Source organism: Brassica oleracea, chromosome C3, assembly GCF_000695525.1.
Source record: "Brassica oleracea var. oleracea cultivar TO1000 chromosome C3, BOL, whole genome shotgun sequence".
Lineage (NCBI taxonomy): Eukaryota > Viridiplantae > Streptophyta > Magnoliopsida > Brassicales > Brassicaceae > Brassica > Brassica oleracea.
Genome location: NC_027750.1, coordinates 29,548,030 through 29,559,109, shown reverse-complemented (window position 1 = coordinate 29,559,109; position 11,080 = coordinate 29,548,030). Strand labels below are relative to the sequence as shown.

The following is an 11,080-nucleotide window of genomic DNA, read 5'->3' as shown; positions in this document are numbered from 1 at the left end:
AAAAGTAAATAATCAAACTTTTACAAAATTATGCCGACTATACATCCTAGAAGTTTCGGAAACGTTTCCAAAACCTAACCATGCCGTCCCCAGAAACCTTTGCCGTCCCCAGCCTCTCTGAAACGTTTCGGAAACGTTCCCACACCGTCCCCGCGCCGTCCCCGTCCCTGAAACGCCGCTGGTACGCGAGACGTCAATGATATGCCGTCCCCGTGCATCATAGTTTATTAGCAACTGATAAGAATTCCAGTTTAACAATGATGGATTGATTGTTCTTGAAATGTGTTTCTATAAAATTTGTTTTCTTCATGATCATCAATTAGTGTGAGTCAAGGTATCGCCTTTTGTTATTTAGAATTGGTGCTATATATTATGAGCATTACTAAAGTGTAACCTGCCATTCTAGTCTGTTGTCATTGATTATGTGAAAATTTCACTCGCGATTTCTAGGTTGAGCCATTAGAGATAAAAGTTAAAACACCAACTGCACTACAGTATATATATATTGAGGAGGTTCAAGTCTTTCTCTTTTAAATTGCAAAGAAGAAAGCTAGAGTTGTTGTGGCTTTGTGGGTAATAATTGCGCATTGCGCGTATTTAATCTGCATTTAGCAATTTTAAGCCAGTCTCTGTGGCTCAGAAAGGAGCATTCAAAAGTTATGAGAAAAGTACTTATCAAAACCGGAAACCAAAGTCCGAGTTTCGCTGGAAATTAAAACTGGTAGGACCGTAGGAGTTAGTACTCCGAAACCAAAGAAAAATAAAAAACTAAGAACAATGCAGCATGAAGAAAAAGTCGTATCTAATCTATTAAAACTGAAGTATAAATAAAAAATTGTCCTTACTTCATCTTAGTATTTACAACCTTTGCCACTGATATTATCTGGGAAAATAGCTTATTCCCCTATGAACTAGTTGTTCCCGGCTTTTTCACACATGAACTTTTAAGTCATGCCAAAAACCATATGAACAATGGAAAAATGACTTATTTCCCTATGAACTAGTTGTTCCCGGCTATTTCACACATAAACTTTTAAGCCATGCCAAAAACCACATGAACAAACTATCGATTTTAAAGTAATTCCCCTAAAACCGTAACGGTGTTATTTAAACGTTAACTTGGTTTATGATAGGTGGAGAGACGGTTTAAAGAAAGAAGAGCAGCAAATACTAACTTACCGATCTCCATATATTGTCACAAGGAACTATAAAATTGGCGTAGTCTAGGACGCTTGATTGGTTCCGTAAGCGGATGTTACTCTCAGGTTCCGGTCCTGCGGGATTTATATATTCTCTTCAATCCAGAAATTAATGTCATATGATCTCTTTATATGCTTTATGTCATATAACTCGAAAATATCTACCAAACCAGTTACTATGTCATATAATTCGAAAATGCAAAATAAATTTTTTTATCCTCAATTGATGATGAAGAGTAAAACAATTTCTGAAGAAGAAGAGCAGTTGACAAAAAGAAGAAAAACAAAACGACATAGTATTCTATTTTTATCAACCTAAATGAAACCGACTATCTACCTGTCATAAACCAAGTTAACGTTTAAACAACACCATTTACGGTTTTAGGAGAATTAGTTTAAAGTTGATAGTTTGTGTATGTAATTCAAAAGATAGAATTGTTCATGTGTTTTTTGGCATGACTTTAAAGTTTGTGTGTGAAATAGCCGGAAACAACTAGTTCATAGGAGAATAAATTATTTTTACGTTGTTCATGTGGTTTTTGGCAAGGCTTAAAAGTTCGTGTGTGAAAAAACCGGGAACAACTAGTTCATAGGGAAATCCTTATTTCATCTTAGTATTTACAACATTTGCCACTGATATTATCTCTACAACTTAACTAATTATATTGTTAGGCTTTCATGCCATTTTACAAAACCGAATAACAAGGCCATTAAGATTTGATTACACAATAATTTCATTTGTATTTCTATTTCTCAAACCATAAATGGGTTTGATCTTTCGTGGCACTACAATCTCAGGTATGCATAAACTGGGTTATATATATTAGTAAACCAATATTGTTTAATCAAGTGCCAACATCTAAATTGAATTAATCATCTAATCTATTAAAACTGAAGTACAAATAAAAAATTGTCCTTACTTCATCTTAGTATTTACAACATTTGCCACTGATATTATCTCTACAACTTAACTAAATATATTGTTAGGCTTTCATGCCATTTTACAAAACCGAATAACAAGGCCATTAAGATTTGATTACACAATAATTTCATTTGTATTTCTATTTCTCAAACCATAAATGGGTTTGATCTTTCGTGGCACTACAATCTTAGTTATGCATAAACTGGGTTATATATATTAGTAAACCAATATTGTTTAATCAAGTGCCAACATCTAAATTGAATTAATCATCTAATCTATTAAAACTGAAGTACAAATAAAAAATTGTCCTTACTTCATCTTAGTATTTACAACATTTGCCACTGATATTATCTCTACAACTTAACTAAATATATTGTTAGGCTTTCATGCCATTTTACAAAACCGAATAACAAGGCCATTAAGATTTGATTACACAATAATTTCATTTGTATTTCTATTTCTCAAACCATAAATGGGTTTGATCTTTCGTGGCACTACAATCTCAGGTATGCATAAACTGGGTTATATATATTAGTAAACCAATATTGTTTAATCAAGTGCCAACATCTAAATTGAATTAACATTAAAAACCAGCACTATTGCATAACCTCGAAATTTAATTAACGAGAACATAAGTAAACCGGAATGTCGACCAGTGCAAGTATCACACTGATCTCAATATATGCATAAATTGATTTATATATTATTAAACCAATATTGTTTAATCAAGTTCCAACATCTAACTGAATTAACAATAAAAACTAGAACTATAGCATAACTATAGTAATTTTAATGTACTAGAACATCACTAAACCGAAATATATGTGTAACATGAATAAGATAAAATTTTAAATTCATTTGGTTTAGTATATAATAATTGTAAATAAATATGTTTCGAAATTTATCTTTTACAAACAGAAAAATAAATGACTATAGATTTCCTAACGATTTAGTTGGACAAAGCATTAAAACAAGAATATCAGATTTTCTATCGATATGCTAAAATTAAAACGTTTGAGAGTCCTAAAATCATTGACTATGACAAGTCCCTAAATTAAAGCTACATATTAATAACAATAATATACGCCATCCATTTCAAAATGTTACATATTTTAGATTTTTCACACATTTTAATAAAACATTTTTTCCTTAATTTTAAGCCAATAAAAATCCAATAAGTACAATTATTTTTTTAAAAAAATTTGCAATTAGTTAATAAAACATGCATTGAAAATGTAAAAAATAGATCTTTTTGAAACAATTTTTTTTTCTCTAGAATATGTAACTTTATGAAATGGAGGGAGTATAAACTTGCTAATCACGCTTTACAATTAATTTTCCAATACAGTTTAATGAACAAAAACATATTAATATTTATTCTAATTGGTTTTATCTATAATAATAAAACGTGGTTTTCTCTCACCTCCTGCTGCCACGTCACTCTGGAGAGATGGGCGTTTGGCGCCACGTGTCGCACACCAGAGCATTTGCGTTTTTTTTCCACGTGTGCTCCTCATTCTTTATTTCTTAAATGAATTAAATTGTGTTTCAAAGGCTTTAAGTTCCATTTGAATTCATTGTTTGGGCCCATCATTATACAAGAATCCCGGCCCGACATATCTTCTAGGGCTGTCTTAGCGTCTTCGTGGTCAAGCTAAATAGTCAGCGCCGTAAACATTCAGGTGTTCATGGTTTCCAATAGAAAAATCTGTAACCTTTTCCCGTCTCTTTAGCTCCACCATCAATCCAATCACTAAATTACGCTCCACCTCCCCTCCCACTCACTCCATCTCAATTTATTCAATTAAGATTCTCCACCTTCTCTGTAAACCGTCGATGTCTTATATATAACATCTTCATGCTGCAAAGGAAACTCACAGTTTCGGCTTCTCCCTGTAAGTTTAGCATGTCAAATAGGAATACGAAAGGTGCAATCTTGTGTCTTATTTCTCAAAATCAAGTGGAGAAACAAACGGAAGTTGTCTTAATCAGAGGAGAGAGAAGTTAGCCATGCAACTCTGAAATGTCTCATAAGGTACAATCTTGTGTCTTTTTCTCTTTATAAATATGTTTGTAAAATTATATTTTGTATCTAGCTGATTGGGTTATAAGTTATAACAGAGCGAGGAAGATGACGAAGATGACAAAGGAAGTGGCGAATGGAGTGCTGCTCTCTGGGGTTATAGGTTATAAAAGTATATGGTTTCTTCTCGAGCTCAGTGGTTAATAGCACGGTCGGTGAGAAACTCTTTCATCTTCTTCTTGGAGAAATGGTTCTTGCAACACTTGATGGATTCGTAATATTATCCTACTAATATTATATCCATCTTGAACCTGAACTCTGTTTTGTGTGACAGGCTAGGTTTGTGATGCTGTTGAAGTAGCAGGAAGGAACGTTATGAAAACATCTTCAACCTATCATGACTATTGAAATTTGTGATCAAATGTAAGTAACTTTTTTTTTTAAATATAATACAAAATCCATTGGTGTGTTCAGTGTTATATTGATCGGATGATTAGTGTTATTAATATGATTTTGTAGGTATGGAGCAAAGACATCAGAGGTGAAAAACGCAGGGCTTCAAGCATGCGCGCGTGCCCTTGGAACGGCTTGAACAGTTTTCAAGATCAGACAATCTATTATCCCATAGAGTGCACTAAATCCATCATCCCTGGCTAAAACCGCAATTAAAACGGCTTTTAAAGAAAATAAGAAGGGGAAAAAGAGTAAGTATATGTTGTGTTGTTTGTACATCAGTCTCATTGCCTTAGTGCAGAAGCACTAGCAGATTAGAAAGATTACGGTTTTGGTTTTTGTTGTCGGGGCATGTAATTTGCCTTCTTTGAGAATCAATAGAGTTATACAAACATGGATACATTTTAAAAATATTGGGTTTGTTTGTCATCATTTTCTTAAATATTGGGTTTCTTTGAGTAGTGAATGTTCTTTTTGTTGCTCTCTTTTAATGCACCTGTTGTTTTAGGATAAGCAAGTCAACATGATGTTTTTTAAATTGTAGAGAAATCATTCAACTGTTCTTTGCAGCATGTCATATGGGAATACAAAAAACTTTTGCCAGTAACGCATGTTGCTGATTTCGCTTCCTCAAAATTTTGAATCTAATCAGGACTATGATTCTTCAAGATTCACAACCTGCATATGCACCCTGAAAAAAAAGGACGACGTGCATTTAAAACTCCAAGGCAACCATCCGGCATTTGCCTTTCATGATTAAAACCAAGCTCCCAAGTGGCAACGTTACATTAAGATTTACTAAACCTGAAATTCATATCAACACACAACCTCCTAAACAACTACAACTCTATCTTACTATCGTCCACTACCCATGAACTAAAATGTCTAGAAAAACAAATATAACAACAAAGCTTTCCCAAATAAAACCAAGAAACTACAACTTCTAGCCGCAACGAACCTACAATCTACTTCAACATAAATTTTACATAGGCGAGGTCATGCTCAATCACCAGAAACGTTTCCCTGAAAGAAAGTATTAAGACATCACGCTCCCTGAAATAGCTTCTTAGCACAACAAAATCAAACCTCCCTTATTATCCCCAACCAAAAAAGGGGCACTAAACCCCACACAAGATTGGACCACAGTACAACAAAACTGAATATACGAATATAATATGGACCCCCAATATCAATTTTTTTATTCAAATAACAAATAAAACTATACACATCACACATAACAAATGAATCACCAACGCAACCATTGATATAACAACACATACATTAAACATAAAACATTTAACCAAAATGTACAAAAATCATCACACAGGAACACAACATAATATATTTCTCATCAATCCATTTTCTAAAACTTCCCTCCAGAGAATACATCTTTTAAAGCCATGTTACTTCAATTTTAAAATCAAAATATAAAATACATCATTAACAATTAAGAAATACATATTTCTTCCTTTGTTTTACATATATAAACTAAAAAACTATTTACATAATATATGTTACAATTAAAATTGTAAAATTATATGATGAAAATAAAAAGAGAACAAAATAGTCAATATTTTTTGTATTATTAAATTGTGAGTAAAATAGAATTAAAACAAAAAGTATTTAAAATTAATTATTTGTAACAAAATCATTTACCCCCCCTGTTTCATAATAAGTGTCATTCTAACTTTTTTTTTCTTACACAAAAAAATGTCATTCTACAATTCCAATGCAAATTATATTTACTTTCAGCTAAAAATTAGTTGCAAACTGCATTGGTTTTATAAATAATTTTATTTATCTCAAATATTATTGGTCAAAAAGATGTAATTAATAACAACTTACATATATTTCCGTTATTTTTTAGTCTGTGTGAAAAGTGTCAAAGTGACACTTATTCAAAAACGGAGGAGTATTAGACAAGGAAAAAAAAGAACCGGATAAAAAAAACAAATATATAATGGATGGGAACTACATGCAGTCCATTTGTTTTTTTTTTCTTAAAAGACAAAAAAAAATTGAACTACATGCAAATTGTTTTACGTATTGATGTATTAAGTCAATTCAGATCCGAACAATGTTGGACCATGATTAAGAATTCACTTATTGGATTCAAAATATTTTTAAAACAAAGTATTTAACCAATATGTCCGCAATGAAGCCCCTATCAGATTGCAACACCATGACATATGACATGGACAGCGCATGTGAGGATTGTTCCTACTTTAAAAAGATGAAATAATTTGTTATCTTCGTCCAAACAAGATAATAAAAAAAAAACACATACATTTACATGTTTTCTAATTGGAATATCAAGTTTACTTTATGTTTTAAGTTCAAATATATTTATTTTGGTGAAACCATCAGTTATTTATTCTATTTGTATTGAATCGATGAGTGAAAACATTTATGCAATTCTTCTTTGACCAAAGCAACTTCAAGACAAAATAATATACTACTATCACTAATCACTATCAAATTGATAAATAAAAAAATTTGAACTCACTAGAAAATAAAATATACAAACCCATCGCTACTATCAAATGGATAAAAACTAATAATTTTGAATTCATTAGAGAATAAAACATACGAAACCGGCGCGTAGCGCCGGAATACCACTAGTACTTATATATACAAACCTAATGATGTGAACAAACATTCAATAACTAATGTAAATTACCACTTCAATTTTTAATCAACATAGAATACACTATTATCAAGGTCACAAATTATTCACACATATACAAATTTATAACAAACTGCTAAACAATAATAAATATTTGACATTACAAACCAAAAAACACACGGGTCAAAGTCTAGTCATAAATTAATGGCAAATGCAAAGATCTCACTAGCCACTTAGAAAGATGTTATGTCAATCACACCTATATGTAAAGAGGCAACCATTGCCACTTTCCCAAACTATATGAAAGAAGAACAAATAAGCCCCATACATTAGGTGACTGCTTTTCATTTTAAATGCGCTGGTCTGAATTCGTTTTCATGTTTCAACGTCAACTGCTATGAATCGAAGTAAATGGTTTTGTTATGAATCGGTGTAATGCCAATTTAGTAGTCTCTGTCTTTGCTTCTGGAAAAATGACCGTTGGCCCACCAGTTGCACCAAAAGTATATTGTAAGTTTGGATGTGTGTCCGATGAGTCTAATCTACTAAATCTTGTGGTTGTACCGATTTTGCTTGATTTCGTGTATAAGCTTACTGTAATGACGCCCGGTTTAGGGAGATAAATAAAATTTATTTTAATTAAAAAATGAAGTATATTATAAAGATAAATTAAGTCATTGAGAAAGATGTTATGTAAACAAAAAAAAAAAAAAGAGAGATGTTATGTCAATCACACCCATATGTAAATAGGCAACCATTGCCACTTTCCCAAAACTATATGAAAGAAGAACAGCACAACGAGTTTGTTCTTGTTTTGCATCTTAACAACAATATCCTCGTCTCTACTTTATGAAAAATCCAAAGCTGTATTAACTTTAACTGTCCAACGTTGATGACTTATAATATCTTTCTTTAATATCATTCTTATACCAAAGTTTGCATACTCGAAAGGAAATAATGTGTTGAACCATTAAAAGTAATACAGTAATACTGTTTGCTTTTTTGTAAAATTGCGAATGACAATGAAAACCTATGTCTAAAATGTCACCGACTGCGGCAGGATGTGCTCATACTACTAAATGAACAATGCATGTTGTGTCTGTATATATAGGGACTAAGGTTTACAGAACGATCTCACCACTTACTACAAAACACACACACACACACACTGATACTGATAAAGGATGATAGCAACCAACTCAATGAGCCTTTTTCTGCTCTTTTCTTCTATTTCAAGTTTTTTATACACTTGTGCTTCTCTTACATATTGTCGTCCCGACCAAAGGGACGCACTTCTCGAGTTCAAGAGTGAGTTTGAGCTTCGCAACCCTCCTGAGTTTCTTGACGAGTTTATATATGATTACCTGGTTCCTGTCGATGTAAATTCATGGGCAAACAGCAGCGACTGTTGTTATTGGGATGGTATCACATGCGATGTTACCTCTGGTGTGGTGATTGGGGTAGACCTTACTTTCAGCTGCCTCCATGGTCATTTCAAACCCAATAGCAGTCTTTTTGGACTGCGACATCTCCAAGATCTCAACCTTGCTTACAACGATTTCAATGCGTCTCCAATTCCGTCTGGCTTCAATAAACTCATGGGGTTAAGAAGACTTAACCTCTCCCACTCTTGGTTTTCTGGTCAGATTCCACCTGAGAATCTTCATCTTACCAAGTTGGTGTCTCTCGGCCTTTCTTCTTGTTTTAACCTCTCTCAAAGTCGTCCCTTGTTTATAGAGAAACCCTTTCTTGTTCAACTTGCTCAGAACTTAACAAAGCTTAGACACCTTTATATGAGCTATGTAAACATTTCCCCAGAAATTCCTCAGATGATCTCAAACCTGACCTCTCTAAGATCAATCCACCTTCATAAATGCCACTTATTTGGAAGACTTCCTTTGAATGCTCTTCTGAGTCCTGCTATTAAATCCATTGATTTGAGTACCAATCCATATCTAGAATCCTATCTCCCAGAACTCAATGGAAGTAACTCTCTTGTTCTTGTATATCTGGACCTCTCTGAAACATCTCTTTCAGGTAACATACCAGACTCCATTGGCAACCTTAAACACCTGAATGTTTTGAAAATTCAAGATTCTAACATCACAGGAAAGATTCCAATTTCAATTGGAAGTCTTTCTCATCTCACCTCTCTGATCCTCTCTTCTAGTAAACTAAGTGGATCCCTTCCTTCTTCAATCGGAAACCTTTCTTATCTCAACACTCTCTCCCTTTCTTCTAATAACTTTGCTGGTGAAATCCCATCTTCAATCCAGAATCTGAACCGACTGACCTATGTAGACGTGGGAAATAACGAGTTCACAGGCACGCTTCCTCCAAACATCAATTCACTGTCCAACTTGGAGTACTTTGACGCAAGTTTAAACTTCTTTGTTGGGACAAATCCCATCTACCCTCTTCACCATTCCTTCTCTTGAGAAAATTTATGTGTATAATAACCAGCTCAGTGGCCCTCTTGAGATTGGGAATATATCTTCAATGTCTAAGTTACGAGAGTTGGATCTCTCCCAAAACGATTTGACAGGGCCAATCCCATCTACTCTTTTCACCATTCCTTCTCTTGAGACTATTTTAGTGAATAATAACCAGGGCCAATCCCTAGATCCATATCCAAACCAAATTTGTCAACCTTGTGTATCTTGATCTTACTTATTTCAAAACCCAAGAACCATTTGACTTTGGTATCTTTTGGCATCTCAAGTTGCTCAAAGTTCTTTTCCTATCTCACTTAAACGCCACCACTACGATTGATTTGAATATACTTTTATCCTCGCATCTCAAGTCGTTGACTACATTGGGTCTTTCAGGCAACCATGTTTCGCCCAGAAACATGAGTTCAGTTTCCATTCTTTCATCACAACTGAACAGGTTGGAAATGTCAGACTGTGGTATCACAAGATTTCCAGAGTTCATAAGAACCCAACAATACATGAGCATCATAAACCTTTCTAACAACGGAATCAAATATCGAAGTTAAACATGATTTTGAGCTATCCTTAATTATGGGTTCCAATAATCTTATTTGGCTAAACCCAAAGTTAAGTTAAGGTTCTAGAATCTTTCTAGAAAAATCATAAAAAATCATCACCTCCTCAAGTGTTCTAGAGATCTCTTTTGGATAAGTATTAGTAGAAAAAATCTAGATATTATGGTAGAGAGTTCTAGAGATTAAGATAAGGTTTGTAAGATATTTTGTACTTTTGGAGCCTATAAATAGCTCTCTCCTCTCTCATTTGTAACATAACACAAGAAGTTGAACAAGTGTAAAAATAAGAAAGTTTTTCTTAAAGAAAGAGTGTTCTACTCAAAGTTCTCTAAATCTTTTGAGAGTTCTTCCATATTATTCTTCATACTTAGAAATTCTTTTGGTTCTTTCGGGTTCTCGGATATTACGGTCTTGGGCTAGTGCTAAACACTATCAAAGGGTGGTTTCCTTACATGGTATCAGAGCCAAGCTAATCTTGTGCTCATCAAGATCGTTTTTTTAAAAGAGAGCTCGGGTCTATTCTAAGTATGGAAGCAACGGGTCGTGTTGTTGGATTAGGAATGGAAATCCTAAACCAATCTAACTTCCGGTTATGGAAGTCATGCATGGAGTCATACCTGGTGAGTGAGGACTTATGGGATGTCGTCGGTGGTAACAACACAACACCACCAAGGGGAAATGCTGCAACCCCGGAAGCGACAAAGGAGTGGACACGGAAGAATGCCAAGGCGGAGTTTGCTTTGAAGAGGTCCATATCTTCAAGCATATTTGAGCATGTCTCAAGGTGTACTTCCGCTAGTTCCATTTGGCAAGCTTTAGATCAATTGTTCAACAAGAAGAATGAGGCTAA

The 11,080-nt window shown here is 33.8% G+C and overlaps 1 protein-coding gene and 1 long non-coding RNA gene across 2 annotated transcripts; both read left to right on the top strand.

Moving 5' to 3' along the window:
• The first annotated feature begins 3,797 nt into the window (after positions 1 to 3,797).
• Positions 3,798 to 5,070, top strand: LOC106332936. The gene is made up of 4 exons (XR_001268238.1): positions 3,798 to 4,156; positions 4,243 to 4,359; positions 4,479 to 4,567; positions 4,664 to 5,070. It is a non-coding gene; the product is annotated as an uncharacterized LOC106332936 (long non-coding RNA).
• Positions 5,071 to 8,407: 3,337 nt separating this feature from the next.
• LOC106330341 (LRR receptor-like serine/threonine-protein kinase GSO1) lies at positions 8,408 to 9,661 on the top strand. The gene has a single exon (XM_013768825.1). It carries the CDS (start codon positions 8,408 to 8,410, stop codon positions 9,659 to 9,661), a length of 1,254 nt encoding a protein of 417 aa, XP_013624279.1.
• The last annotated feature ends 1,419 nt before the right edge of the window (positions 9,662 to 11,080 follow it).